This window comes from Moschus berezovskii, chromosome 25 (assembly GCF_049115385.1).
Source record: "Moschus berezovskii isolate FMDL1 chromosome 25, NW_MosBer_1.0, whole genome shotgun sequence".
NCBI lineage: Eukaryota > Metazoa > Chordata > Mammalia > Artiodactyla > Moschidae > Moschus > Moschus berezovskii.
The window spans coordinates 22197714-22213802 of NC_142484.1; the positions used below are offsets into that span (position 1 = coordinate 22197714).

The following is a 16089-nucleotide window of genomic DNA, read 5'->3' on the forward strand; positions in this document are numbered from 1 at the left end:
ATAAGCAGCTACAAAAAGACAGATACTGTAGGATTCCAGCTATACTGGGCGTTTAGAGTAGTTAGATGACAGATAAGAAGGTAGGAAGGTGATTCCCGGGGGCTGGGGAAGAGGAAGATAGATTGTTGTTTAACATATACAATTTCCTTTTGCAAGATGAAAAAGTTCTGAAGTTTGGTTGCACTGTAGAATGAATATATATAACACTACTGAACTGAATACTTAAAATGGTTAAGATGGTAAATTTTATGCTTTATATTGCTTTTACACCATTTACAATTGAAGCTCCTTTGGGAAGGACAAGTATACATTGTTATACTTAAAATGGATAATCTACTATATAGCACAGGGAACTCTACTCAATGTCATGTGACAGCCTGAACAGGACAAAAGTTTGGGGAAGAATGAAAACATGTATATGTATGGATGAGTCCCTTTGCTGTTCACCCGAAAACTATCACAACACTGTTAATCAACTATACACCAATATAAAATAAAAACTTTTTCAAAAATAAATAAAAATTAGCCTCCTTATCTGGTTCTCACATATGCTGGGATTTTTTAGTTTTCTAGTTCACGCCTTTTTCTTATAACTTCATCTACTCTTGAACCCACTGAAATCACTGTTAAATCGTTGAATACTTCAGTCTGGTGTAGCCAGAGAAGAGTCAGAAATCTAGCATAAGGTAGGCTTCAAGGGGTCTTCCTGGAGTTATCATTTGTGTCCTAACTCATTACCAGACACCGTATAATTCAATTTCTTCACAAGTATTACCTAGTTTATCTATGAAAAGTGCTAGATCATATTACAGAGGTAAAACATGTCTTAGGGATGTTACATAAATTTCTGTAAATTACAGTTTTTTTGTGGATAGGATAAGGATTCCATCTCAAATCATCATGCAGCTATACTCAATATAGCAATTTTGCTGAAATTCTTAAAATATATATTTGACCTTTTACATAAACACACCAAAACATCTTACCTCAGCTTTTTTTCCTTTCATCATCTCTGATATATGAGAATGTTCCCATATTATCTCTTATTCCTGCTTTAAACCCTCCAAGCACCCCTCCTTTTTATACTTCCTTTTATTCTCTCCAGTTATTCAATGCCTTTTCCATTTTCTATTTATTTTTCCTTCCTAGACGTCCTCACTCTAGTGAAAGTGAAAGTCGCTCAATCAAGTCCGACTCTTTGCGACCCCATGACTCTAGTCTGCTTGACGCTCTTCTGTCCATTGAATTCTCCAGGCAAGAATACTGGAGTGGGTAGCCATACCCTTCTCCAGATCTTCCCGACCCAGGGATTGAACCCAGGTCTCCTGCATTGCAGGCAGTTTCTTTACCATCTGAGCCACTAGGGAAGCCCTCTCCTGACTCTAATCCTAACCCTGAATACACCGTTACACATCAAGGTCAATTTAATGGTGTTTACTTCCTAGTCAAAGGCATTGTTACCATCTTTTTTATTTGGACAGCCTGTACAGTTTTTTCAAGTCGATCACCATGTTTCAAAGTGTTAAAGATAATAGGAGATAAATAGGATGGTAGAATCATTAACTTTAACATCCTTCAGCATCAGTTAGATGTGCAATAAAAATATTGTTTACTTTTTAAATAGAAATTCCAGATGTACTTAGAATAACGTAACTACTTAAGTACAGTAAAACACATACTTCAAATTATAGCTTAAAATTTTTTTCACCTCTTAGCATGATCTTCCTCCTTTTTCTCCTAGCTTAGGCTTTTATTTTCACTACCCTTTGGAGGACTGCCCATTTCTGTTCCACTGTACCCAGTACCCTGGCCACAGAGGCGGGCATGAAAATCAGATTTGAATCTGAGGCTCCCAGAAGTAATGGGCAGTTGAGTCTGAATCACCTGCTGGCGGGGCCCAGAGGATGCACCACAAGTTCTTATTGTTGAGGAGCTGCCCTAATTCCTAGCCTTCCATGAGCCTAGTTCTCCACCAATTTCTTTAATTTTCTGAGCTAACCCAGTTACTGTTGCTTGTAATAAATCAATCCTATTACCACAAATAGTAAAATAATTTATTGATCAAAACAACACATACACATGAAAAAGCAGTAAATATATCAATGTACCTATAAATGTGATATATGTGCCAAACGAAGTTTTAAATGATTATTCACTGGCGTGAATTTTATAAGGAATCCATAAAAGATTCCCTCTTTAATCAGTTTCCTCCTCTCTCTTTCTCTCTAGGTCTCGTTGGTAAGGTCTAATTATACCAAGCAGTTAATTTCTCCTTTGCTTAATAAGGACCCTGACTTGGGGGATTAATACCCAAAGGAAAACCAAGGCTACTTACTATCTCCCGTATTTGGGAATTATTTCAGTTTCTAGAGTAAGAGAGAAATTACTCTAAAAGAGAAAAGCACACTCAGATTTTGACATTCTATTTGAAAGTGATTGAAAAAGAGAATTCTGAAGATCTACCAGCAGACTGCAAGTTGATGGGAATTTCGCAGGACAGGGTTACTTCCTTCTTTCAGAGAAGGAAAGCAAAGTAACATTCAGTTCAATAGCACCAGCCAATTATGTTCTGTTTGCCTTGTAAGTGCCCAGATTTTTCCTTCATTTAAAAAAAATTTGTCTCTCACCTTCCCCCTCCTGTCATAACCATCAAAATAAAATAATAAAGATAGAGCTAGAGCTAGATAGGGTCTTAGGCAGTAGAATTCATGGGTTAATATATGATTTAAAGAGCTTACTGTGCTGAAAAAGTTAAAAGAAGTTGAAAAAGACATGAGAAATGTTCAAAAGGTGGAAATTGGAAAGGAGTCTCTACTATACCTACCCCTGTGTTTTCTACTGTTATAAAAGTAGAATGCTTTTTAGCCTGGATCTGGTTAGACTATTACAGGTTTTGGAGATTGAAATGAAGGCTATTGGTTACTGATGTGTGCTAAAATCCAGACCATATGCGTCCTGTTAATGTAATTTTCTTTTCTTAAAGGGCTGTTTAAGACCCCTCTTCTGTCTGGTTTCTCATTGTTGACCCTCATACCCAGGGAGATAATGTGGGAAAGAGTCTGTCTTTTGTATGTGTGGTTTGTATGCATGCATGCTAATCACCTCAGTCGCGTCTAACTCTTGAGACCCTCTGGACTGTAGCCCAGCAGGCTCCTCTGTCCATAGAATTCTCCAGGAGAGAATACTGAAGTGGGCTCACATGTCCTCCTCCAGGAGATCTTCCCAACCCAGGAATAAAACCCAGGTCTCTTCTGTCTCCTGCATTGGCAGGTGGGTTCTTTACTAGTGTCACCCGGGAAGCCCCTAAAAGTGTTAGTTGTTCAGCCCTGTTTGACTCTTTGTGACCCCACAGACTGTAGACCACCAGGTGCCTCTATCCATGAAATTCTCCAGGTAGGAATACAGGAATGGATAGCCATTCCCTTCCCCAGAGGATCTTCCTTACCCAGGGATCAAACCTGCATTACAGGCAGATTCTTTACCATCTGAGCCTCCAGGGAAGCCCATATGTGACTTATATGATCATAAAAGATTTTGGACATTTAAAGGAACCTAATTGTTTCAGGTGAATATTTAAAACTTGGATAGGACTTTCTTGCATCTTTAAATTTGTCCTTTTAGAATCACAAAGCAGCATTCAAAATTAATACAATTTAACAGTGTATATGAAGCATGGAAGATAGGAGAGGTGTCATGTAAGGATTTCTCGGTGACACTGCAAGTAGAAACTGCACTGCAAAGAGAGATCCAGCTTGGAGAGAAGCGGGCCAATCAAGGCAATTCTAAAGGGAAGCACTAGTCTGTTTACAATGAGATTATTTGCTCCTTTTCCATTTCATCGTCTTAAACACAGCCAATTCACATACATATTCACTTTAACCACAGATTTCTTTTCACAGATGCCCAAGAGTTGATCCTTCCATAAACATGAGAAATCACACAGTGGTGACTGAATACATCCTGCTGGGAATCCCTGAGACAGAGGGCCTAGAGACTGTGCTTTTTGCTCTGTTCTCATCATTATATTTGTGCACTGTCTTGGGAAATGTGCTCATCTTTACGGCTATCATCTCTTCCTCTCGGCTTCATACCCCCATGTACTTTTTCTTGGCGAACCTCTCCATATTTGACCTGGGTTTCTCATCAACAACTGCTCCCAAGATGCTGTCATACCTTTCAGGGCTGAGTCAAGGTATCTCTTTTCAGGGTTGTGCTACCCAGCTCTTCTTCTACCACTTCCTGGGATGTACTGAGTGTTTGCTATACACAGTGATGGCCTATGACCGCTTTGTTGCCATATGTTTTCCTCTGAGATACATGGTCATAATGAATCACAGAGTCTGCCCCATCTTGGCCACAGGGACCTGGATGGGCGGCTGTATCCACGCCATTATCCTAACGTCCCTCACTTTCCAGCTGTCCTACTGTGGCTCTAACAAGGTGAACTACTACTTCTGTGACATACCTGCCATCTTACCTCTAGCCTGTGGGGATACATCTCTAGCCCAGAGGGTAGGTTTTACAAATGTTGGTCTTTTGTCTCTCATTTGCTTTTTTCTCATTCTTGTTTCCTACACCCGCATTGGGATTGCCATATCAAAAATTCGCTCAGCAGAGGGCAGGCAGCGAGCATTCTCCACCTGCAGTGCACACATGACTGCAATTCTCTGTGCTTATGGGCCAGTCATCATCATCTATCTACAGCCCAATCCCAGTGCCTTGCTTGGTGCTATAATCCAGATATTGAATAATCATGTAACCCCCATGCTGAACCCATTGATCTACAGCCTGAGAAATCAGGATGTTAAATCAGCTCTGAGGAATGCATTTCCTAGGAGAGGCTTTGCTCTGAAGAAAAACTGAAAAAAGCTCAAGCTTTGCTGGACAAAGTTTGAGTCTCCATTTCTCAGGACTGATTCTCTTCTGCAGCTTCCAAGGCATGTTGAAATCAAATGTACTCTGAATGGATCTACCACTTAACCTCACCAAGTTTTAAAAGCCATGTCTCCTTTCCTGTGTTTTTCCTGTGTTTATAATGAAATATAATTACTAGAGTAACTACTGACGTCGATCTTATTCTTGGGCTGCCTGAATTCACTGCCAGAACTGCCATCCTTCCCCAAACATTTCCTCCCTCGTTAAATCTTTGAAAGAGGTCAGAGAACATATTTTCTTTCTCATAATCTCAGTTAAAAGTATTTCCATATATATCTAAAGGGAAGGGAGAATGGAAAAAAAATTCAATCAAGCCCAGCTTAATACAGAGTATCAGAACTCAATATCCTTTCTCTATAGTATAACCTCCAATTTACTTCCACTCAACACCAAAACTCTAACTTGAGTAATATTTAAGGTAAGATCTATCTCATGTGTAGTCTGGTTTGATTTTAATATTTTCCTTGTGTACACATTCCTTTCAGATCCAGATATTCTTGTATTATAAGATGACTGGAAGGCTGTGAACTTGAATGATGTCTCATTAGCCGCTACAAAAATCAGCTTTAGTTTTGTAAAGAAAAAAGGAAACAAAAAGATAGTAAGACAAACAAAAACAGTCAAATTTAAATGTGGTACTACATGTTTTTCTAAAACAACAACATTGGTTGATTTGTCTGTTATAAAAAGCAAGCTGGTTAGAATTTTCATCTAAATTCAGGTAGCAATTGACTCAGCAGCAGCAGCAATAAACTTGCCTTTCCATTGAAAATAATAAGGTCTATATAACTTATTTTGATTCTGCTAATCTCTAGGTTTCCTAATGCTAAGGAAAAAAATAGGTAAATTTATTATAGAAACTGTGTTAAATTTTATAGTCTCATTCTTCTTTTGCTGTTTTTATTTTGTTTCCTTTTATCTTTTACTTACCAGATGTTTATGACTTTTCTTGTGAGTCACCTTAAGTCCTTTCAGTAAGAACCAGAGAATAAATAATGCACTAAAACAAATAATAATAATGATATTAATAAAGCTGTATTTCAGAAGTCAAGTAGTATATTTCATAATGGATTTATTATTTTCTTCCTTCTCTGGACTTCAATTCCTATCTATCAATGCAAATGATTGAAAATAAGTTCTCCAAGTAGAAACTATAAGCATCACCATGAACGTGGAGTGAGCTGTTAGAAAATATTAAATGGGCTCCCATGGCAGGAGACACCAGTCACCAGTGCTCTGAATTTGTTGTGAAAGAATCTCTAATGTGAGATACTGTAATTGCACCTGACAAGCAATTTCAGAGTCACTAGACATTTCTGGCTAGAAATCCAGAGGACAATAACCAAGTAACCTTAATTACATGGAAGGTGTTTCCAGGTTAGCAACAATTGAATTGAAATATTAAACATATCAAGAGTTAAAGGATAAAATGTAAATAATGGTCATATTTTCACTCATTCAGTTCAGTTCAGTTGAGTTCAGTTCAGTCGCTCAGTCATGTCCGACTCTTTGCGACCCCATGAATCACAGCACGCCAGGCCTCCCTGTCTATCACCACCTCCTGGAGTTCACTCAGACTCATGCCCATCGAGTCAGTGATGCCATCCAGCCATCTCATTCTCTGTCGTCCCCTTCTCCTCCTGCCCCCAATCCCTCCCAGCATCAGAGTCTTTTCTAGTGAGTTAACTCGTCGCATGAGGTGGCCAAAGTATTGGAGTTTCAGCTTTAGCATCAGTCCTTCCAATGAACACCCAGGACTGATCTCCTTTAGAATAGACTGGTTGGATCTCCCTGCAGTACAAGGGACTCTCAAGAGTCTTCTCCAACACCACAGTTCAAAAGCATCAATTCTTCGGTGCTCAGCCTTCTTCACAGTCCAACTCTCACATCCATACGTGACCACGGGAAAAACCATAGCCTTGACTAGACGGACCTTGATTGGCAAAGTAATGTCTCTGCTTTTTAATATGCTATCTAGGTTGGTCATAACTTTCCTTCCAAGGAGTAAGCGTCTTTTAATTTCATGGCTGCATTTTGGAGCCCAAAATAATAAAGTCTGACACTGTTTCCACTGTTTGCCCATCTATCTCCCATGAAGTGATGGGACCAAATACCATGATCTTAATTTTCTGAATGTTGAGCTTTAAGCCAACTTTTTCACTCTCCTCTTCCACATTCATCAACAGGCTCTTTAGTTCTTCTTCCCTTTCTGCCATAAGGGTGGTGTCATCTGCATATCTGAGGTTATTGATATTTCTCCTGGCAATCTTGATTCCAGCTTGTGCTTCTTCCAGCCCAGTGTTCCTCATGATGTACTCTGCATAGAAGTTAAATAAACAGGGTGACAAGATACAACCTTGACGTACTCCTTTTCCTATTTGGAACCAGGCTGTTGTTCCATGTCCAGTTCTAACTTTTGCTTCCTGACCTGCATACAGGTTTTTCAACAGGCAGGATAAAACATAAATAATGGTTGGATTTTCACTCATTGCTTTCATATAAACACCAAAAACTCAGTATCTTCCATTATAGCAAGGTTGTTTTTTTCAATGTTCTCTTAATTGGGAAAGAACTACAGGAGTTCTGCCCTTATCTGCAGTTTCATTTTCAGTGGTTTCAGTTCTGTGGTTTCAGTCACCCACAGGTCAACCTTGGTGACACTATTAAATGAAAAATTCCAGAAACAGATCATTCCTAAGTTTTAAACAGCCAGCCTTTCTGAGCAGTATGATGAAATCTTGAGCTCTGTCTGGCCACGTACATGAATCACTGTCTCAGGAATACAGTGTTTATGTTCAAGAAAACTTTCTTTTACTCAGTAAGGACCCAAAGCTCAAGAGAAGTGATGTTGCCAATACAGATAAGCCATCATGAAGCCATAAAGTGTTTCCTTTAAGTGATAAAGTTAAAGTTCTCAACTTAAGAAAGAAAAAATTCAGTTCTGTATTGAGGTTTCTGTGATCTATAATACTAATAATGAATCGTATACCCAAGAAATTGTGAAGAAAGAAAAAGAAATTTGTACTAGTTTTGTTGCCACACCTCAAACTACAAAAGCTATGACCATAGTGTGTGATAAGTGTTTAATTAGGATGGAAAAGGCATTAAATTGTGCCGTAAAATATTTCACGAGTGGGAGGAAGACCACATTCATGTAACGTTTGTTAAAGCATATTGTTATTATTGTTCTATTTTATTATTAGTTATTGCTGATCTGTTGCTGTGCCCAGTTTGTAAGTTAAACTTTATCATAGGTTTGTATGTATAGGAAAAAACATATATAAAGAGTTAGTGTATGTATAGGAAAAAACATATGTAAAGTGTTAGTGTTAGTGTGTCCAATTCTTTGTGACCCTTGTGGGCTGTAGCCCGCCAGGGTCCTCTGTCCACAGGATTTCCCAGGCAAGAGCACTGGAGTGGATTGTCATTTCCTTCTCCAGGGGATCTTCCCAACCCAGGGATCAAAACGGGGTCGTCTGCATTGGAGGCAGATTCTTTACACTCTGAGCCACCAGATTCAGGTTTGATACTGTTTGCAGTTCCAGGCACCCACTGGGGGTCTTAGAACATATACCCCGGGATAATGGGCATCTACTGTAATCACTTCTGTTCTTTAAGCCTCGCCTTGATGTTGTCAGCTGCATTCATAGCCATCCCATTCATTTCATTCTTCCTCTAGACTCCAAGGATTTATACTAATTGGTTTGCATTTCCCTAAACATAAATACCCATATTTTCTTTCCTGATTTCCCACAGATGGGCAGATGCTGAAACAGGTTTATGTTTTACAGCCTCCACTCTTCTGTTCTTTAAACACATGCACACTTTTTTGTTTTAAGTATTTTACTACTTGTCACTACAAAGTGACACATGATGATACTAAAAAATTATAAACATTTGAAAAGTTACAATGGTTTAGAAAATTTCTTTGTATTTTATCCTAACAGTTTTCCTCTAGTGTATATTTTAAAATGAATTTTAACTATTCATGTCTTTCTACTTACTTCCAAATTCTTCACCTTCCATTGAAGGGCCAGGTTCACAGTCTAAGAGCCTGGATACAGAAATTTCCTTAGTTAATGGCAGAACCAAAAATAGAATCCTGGTCTTCTGATTTAAAGATCAGTTCTTTTCCTGTTGCACAAACTTATAAATTCCCACTGAGGAATTTATGGGTGATCTTGATGCTACAGAACTTTCATTAATTTCCAGACAAGTCATCATAGCAATAAAAACACTAAATAGAAAAAAATTCAGTATTTTATTGTAAGAGGTCACCTCTGATTCAGAAATTTTACTGCTTCTGACACAAAACATATAAAAGCTTTCAAGCATAAAAAATATATACGAAAAAATAATGTCTAGATTTTACATTCTCTTGATACATTTCTAAAGCTTCATCAAACAGACTTTATAAATTTAGAGATAATTTGAAACTTCCAAAAGAGTTACAAAAGTAGTACAAAAAAATCCATGTATACCCTTTATTCAGATTCCAAAAATGCTATCATTATGTTTATTACAATTCTTCATCTCTCTCTCTCCCCATATACATGCACACAAACACACACATTTGTTTTTCTAAATCAGAATAAATTGTTGCCATGATGAGTTGCAGACATAATTCCCCTTTTCCTTACACTCCTTACTTAGAGTGCATTTTTCTGAAAATAAGGAAACTTCTTATATAACTACAATAAAGTTATTAAAACTAAGAAGTTAACATTGATACAATACTATTACCTAATCTGCAGCCTTACTTTAGGTTTTAGTAATTATTCCAATAATATCATTTATAGCAAGAAAAAACATGTCCAGGATCATGCATTGCATAAAGTCATTTCTGTTCAGTTTCTGTTCATCTACTATGTTTCCTAAGTCATGCTTTGTATTCTAGGACAGTAAAGTTTATGAAGATTTTAGTCTGAGGATTTTGTGAAATATCCATTAATTTGAGTTTGTCTGATATTTCCTTCTGATTAGATTCAGGTTATGTATTTTGGGCGGGACAAGCTCAGAAATGATGTTTTGTTCTTCTTAGTATATCATATCAGGAGGTATTTACTATACATTTGTCCCTTTAGTAGCGAGAAATGACAATCATTTCTGCCAGATTACTCAAGAATAAAGTTATAATTTTACTTTCAGAATTGATTGTGATTTTTGTGGGGAAGAGGGGTACTTTGTGATTATGTAAATATCCTGCTATTCCTCAAAGTTTAAACTGATAGTTGTAACCTCCATGGATGATTCCTGTCAGAATTGATTATTATGGTGGTTGCCAAATAATGTTTTTCTAATTTAATCATTCTTGCTATAATTACCAACTGGCTTTGTACTGTAAGGGAGAGCTTTCCTTTCTCTTTTTTAATATAAAATTTATATTTAAATGTATATAAAATGACATTTATATTAAAATGTCACACTAACAAACTGAATAAAATATATGATCCTATCTTGTTGAGAATGTGACAAAGGCTGTTAGCTGGAATCACATGGGGTAAGATAACCATACTAAGATCTTATCTTATTAGGAAGGAGAACTGCTTTTTAGTCGAGGAAATGCAAAAGATAGCAAACCTGAACTAGATCACGTCTAAGTTCCCTTCCAACTCTGAGATACTAATTCTGGGTCTCTGTAGAGCTGCCTCATAACTTCTGGTTGGGGAAATGGGAGTATGGGTAGAGGAAAAAATGCAAACAGAAGATGATAATGGGACCAAAAAAAAAGGCATTTTATTCTTGCCATGAAATCCTTGCTGAATTACGCAACAAATAAAAATAAATAAATAACTTCTTGCTGTGTAACACAGGGAGCTCAGCTCAGTGCTATGTGACACCCTGGGAGGTGGGATACGGTGGAAGTGGGAGGGAGGTAGAAGATGGAGGTGAAATATGTATCCCTATGGCTGATTCACCTTGTTGTATGGCAGAAACCAACACAACATTGTAAGGCAATTACCCTCCAATTAAAAACAAATTTAAAAATACAACTTATTTTTGCTCAGCTAGTTGCTTGATCTCAGCTAGCTGCACTCTAGCATTCACTAGATATGAATCAACAGACAAAGACACCAGTACTCCAAATAACAGGATGTATTTATTATAAGGCTATAGAAGAAAAGTGGAACATCAGGATAGACATATTACAGAGACAATAACAACATTTTTCAAGACAGAAAGCACAAGGTTTTTGGACCTAAATTTCACCATTGAACACAGGGTTGTTTATGATATTATGGGAATGGATAAGTTTACCTGTGGAAACATTACTGATGCCCTTCAGACCCAGACAGGTGGGCATTAGAACATAAGACTAGACCGTCCCTGTGTATATATGTGTTACCAACAACTTCAGGCTGGGGCAGAAATATGTCATCAATCTCAGTACTACACAAGTACACAGTATGATTACAAGACAGAGGACACAGTAAACTCAGACCTCTGAAAAGTCCTCAACCATTGCTCTCAGACTCTGCAGTCCACGGAGTCTCCTATGAGTACATTCTTGAACGAGATGCAGCAGAATTAGAAAGGAACTGTTTCCCAGAATTCTTAGGGGACCACATCAAAATTTTATTTCTCCATCTCCTGCACCACTTAGTCTCAATCTACATTCTTTCACCACCTGGGCTGTTTTGGGATTTCACATCTTCTGCAACACAAGATTTCCTGTACTCTGTACTAGCCAGAGGTCCTGAAGACAAATGGCCTAGGCCCAGAAGACTTCTAAACATGGTGGCTTTGCCTAATAACATATTAATGTTAACTTCATAATTCTCTTTAAACTGTCACCTGTGAGGACATGATAGGAAATAACTTTGTCTTAAGCTCACTTAAATAGGCAAGGAAGAATTAAATAGCAAACCCTTAACAGAGTGGGGAGATTTGTAGTGGATGGGCACAGAGGAGTGTGCTGTACAATCAAACTTAGATCAAGATAGAGGATGAGATGGTTAGACAGTGTCAGTGACCCAACAAACATGAATTTGAGCAAACTCCAAGAGACAGTGAAGGACAGAGGAGCCTGGCGTGCAGTCCAGGGACTGTAGTCCTTGGGGTTGCAAAGAGTAGGATATGACTTAGTGACTGAATAACAGCAGCACCTGTGCAGAGAGGAGGATATGGCTTACTGTTATTTATTTGGGTACCTTGTTGGTAAGGTGAGGTAGAAAGACTGTACTTCAACACAAACCTCAAAAGAAATAGAATTTAATAGGTTAAGCATATGCTTGAGTATGTGTTATTAAGTCAACACTTATTTACTGATCATATGTAAATAGTTAAGATCTGTACAATAGTTGAGGCTTCTCTGGTGGCTCAGTGGTAAAGAACTCGCCTGCCAATGCAAGAGACGTAGAAGATGCGAGTTCAGTCCCTGGGTTGGGAAGATCCCCTGGAGGAAGGAATGGCAACATGCTCCAGTATTCTTGCCTGGAAAATCCTAAGGACAAAGGAGCCTGGCAGGCTATATATAGCCAATGCAGTCATAAAGAATATAATACTTAGGAAGTGAATAAAATGAACATGGTTTCTGTTTTTAAATAAAACCTGGAGACTCTGAGGTCACCATAGTAAATTTCTGAATACTGAAAAAAAAAATCACTAAGGAAAGTCAAAATTAATTAAAAGATTTCATGTTAGGGCAATTAAAATTGGGAAGTACTAAAGGAACTTCACCCCATTCCATCAGGAGAAAGCCCAGACATTAGGCATGGAAGAAAAAGCATGACCCCAAATAAAGCCCCTCAGCCTTAGAATAAGATGGGTATGAAATAATGATGGATAAGAAAGCTGTGGTACATGTACACAATGGAGTATTATTCAGCAGTTAAAAAGAATACATTTGAATCAGTGCTAACGAGGTGGATGAAACTGAAGCCTATTATACAGAGTGAAGTAAGCCAGAAAGAAAAACACCAATACAGGATACTAACGCATATACATGGAACTTAAAAAGATGATAACGATAACCTTGTATACGAGACAGCAAAAGAGACACAGGTGTATAGAACAGTCTTTTGGACTCTGAGAGAGGGCAAGGGTGGGATGATTGGGAGAATGGCACTGAAACATGTATATTATCATATGTGTAATGAATCGCCAGTCCAGGTTTGATGCATGATACAGAATGCTCAGGGCCGGTGTACTAGGATGAAGCAGAGGGATGGGATGTGGAGGGACGTGGGAGGGGGTTAAAGATGGGGAATACATGTACACCCAGGGCAGATTCATGTCAATGTATGGCAAAACCAATACAATAATGTAAAGTAATTAGCCTCCAATTAAAATAAATAAATTTTAAAAATAAATAAATAATTTTAAAAATGCTATATACACATATACAATTCAATGTGATTTAACCTTAAAAAGGAATGAAATTCTGACACATACTATGACATGAATGGATCTCAAAAACAGTATGCTATGTGAGATAAACCAGTCACAAAAGGACAAATACTGTATGGTTCCATTATAGGAAGAATCTAGAGTAGCCAAATTCATAAAAACATGAAGTAGAATGGAGGTTGTCAGGTACTAGCAGGGAAAGGACCATGGGAGTTGTTTAAAGGGTATAGAGTTGTGATTTTGCAAGAAGAAAAATTCTGGAGATTTTTTTGCACAGTATTGTGAATAAACTCAAAAATGCAGAACTTTAAAAAAAGAAAACAAAAACAGCATTTTGGACCTGCAATTATTTGGACTTTAACATACAATGAAAAGATATTTCATATTTTTATTTAATTCTTTATGAAATTTTAATATGAAAATTCATATTCAGAATTAGTATTCATATACAATTTGATTTTGTTGGCAGTATATTATTTGGCATGTTTTCACACTATTGTGAGTGCTTACTTTAAAGCTTCTCCTGTTGAGCTATATTGAAAATGTAGACACAATCTGTGATGAGAAATTGAATAGAGAAGGCATTTTGGGCTGCGAGTACAGTGTGTCCTTGATATTAAATTAATTTATGTTTTGTGCTGAAGAGAGACCGGTTAGATGGGCTGCTGGATGATGCAGGCAGATCTCCCTGGGTTGCCTGGCAACCAGCTGCCTGAACTGAGTGTTCTGCTTTCCCCCAGACCTCAGCAGGTGGGGGAGGGCAAATCAAGATACCACTGGTTTCAAGGTTTTGGAGGGAGAAAATTAGGATATTCTCTTGCATTTTTATTCCACCTTTATTAGTGATAAAACCAACATTTTATTTTGACTCTTAGTTTATTCATCAATTTTCAGTATGCAGAGACGTGGAAGTGGGCAGAAAGGTGATTGTTGAGGCTTCTTCAACATACATTTTTACATTATTTTATCCTCAAGTTGTTATGATATTTCACAAACCCAAGTTGCTTGTAGATGAACTGATGGTTTATGAAATATAGTTCAGTAATTTCACTTAAAATTCTTCTCAACTTTAGCCTAATATATACAAAGAAGCATCATAAATGCTTCCTAAGTGCATATCAAGCTAAGCTTTATATAGAGCTCAAGACAAACAAGGTAATTCTTCATCAATTATCAGAGCCTTTCTAAGCAATTAAGATATTACACAAAGGAAATTACAATCTCCCCTCCCCCTTCCATCTTTTGAGTAGTGACTTTGCTACATAATCAAATGCCCTCATCAGCAACCAAGAGCACACCTTTTTTTCCTCACACTCCACTCAATAGATCATCCATGAAGATCCACTATTCTATTTATCTATTTTTCCCTAGTTATCATCCACGCTCCTTCCTAATTGCCAACACCTTTTTTCACACCTCAATCACACACTGATAGTCTTCTAAATGGAATCGCAGTCACCACTGCAGCCAAGGGCATCTCCCTGTTTATAATGGTTCATATCACATTTTCAGAACAGCATCTGATCCCCACACCTGCAATATGAATGTGTGTATGTGTATGTGTGTGTGTGCATGCTCAGTCATGTTCACCTCTTTGCAACCCCATGTACCATAGTCTGCCAGGCTCCTCTGTCCATGGGATTTTCCAGGATGAATACAAAAGGATATATCATAAAAGGCCCTTCCCAGCCTGTCTCTTGCAGACCTTTCTATTCATGGGTCTACATATGAAACTGTGCTGTGCTGTGGGTCCAGGAATGTCGGATAAACCACTACTAAGCTCCTCTGTCAGATGTCTCCCAAATAGTGCCTCTTCCATGAGGCCAGCCTGGGAAAGTTGATTTCTCCTCCTTTAGCTCACATGCATTTTTTCTGATGGGCCTCTTTCAGCAGCGCACTTTGGACATACAATAGTAGTGAGAAATAGACCTGAGTTGAATTCCTAAAATACTCCTTTGTTGCCTGTGACATTGGGCATGTTGAACTTCCTAGGCTGCAGTTTCCTCTACTTCAGTTCTGAATAATACCTCCTTCCTGTGGATACTGGCAACATGAGATAATACTCATTAAGCAGCCATCATTATTCTGACTCTTAGAGCTAAAACAGAAATTTTTAATTCTCCCCCCCACCATCCCTGTCCTTTCCACATATGTTGTAAGGATGGGCTACCTTTGCCTGAACATTCCTGAAGTTAACCTACTACCTATTCAAATGTGTACTAAGCCCAGAGAGTAGGTTTTCCTAATGTTGGTCTTTTTTCCTCTCTCTTCTTTTTCCATTATTCTTACATTTGCAATGGTATTGTCACACAAAAAATTCTCTCAGCAGAAGGCATGCATTGAGCTTTCTCAGCCTACCTCACCCGCAGGCTGCAGTTCTTTGTGGCCAAGAACAGAAGCCCAGGATCACAGCCTTCTTTGATTCTTTGACTCAGCTACAGAATTTGAGCGACCCTGTCATTAAACTCCCTGATCTCCAGCCTGAGAAGCAAAAATGTTCCAAATAAAAGATTTAAAGAACAAACTTAATTCATAAAAATAAATGAGAATACTCAGAACTTCTAGAGGAAACATGACTATTATTTCTTTAACCACTTTCAAGGGCCTGTGCTTTAATCTAGTACTATGTTTTAACTGCATTCCTAAATCCTATGCCCACAGGTAGAAATTCGCTATTAATCACACCTTAAAACTAGAGTTTATTATGTAAGTAACAGAATTTAACTGTTGTTAATCATTTGGTTTGCCCCTGACCTAAACAATTTTTTCATTCTTTTCTTATCTCTATGGAGAAAACATGGGAAG

General features: G+C 37.9%; 1 protein-coding gene across 2 annotated transcripts; it reads left to right on the forward strand.

Annotated features, from left to right (window-relative positions):
* Nucleotides 1–3927: 3927 nt before the first annotated feature.
* LOC129548539 (putative olfactory receptor 10D4) lies at nt 3928–11779 on the forward strand. 2 transcript variants are annotated; one of them, XM_088832218.1, is made up of 2 exons: nt 3928–4831; nt 11751–11779. In XM_088832218.1, exons 1-2 carry the CDS (start codon nt 3928–3930, stop codon nt 11777–11779), a joined length of 933 nt encoding a protein of 310 aa, XP_088688344.1. The 2 variants fall into 2 exon arrangements, with proteins under 2 accessions (XP_088688344.1, XP_055271028.2); XM_055415053.2 differs by lacking the exon at nt 11751–11779 and having other exon boundaries at nt 3928–4863.
* The last annotated feature ends 4310 nt before the right edge of the window (nt 11780–16089 follow it).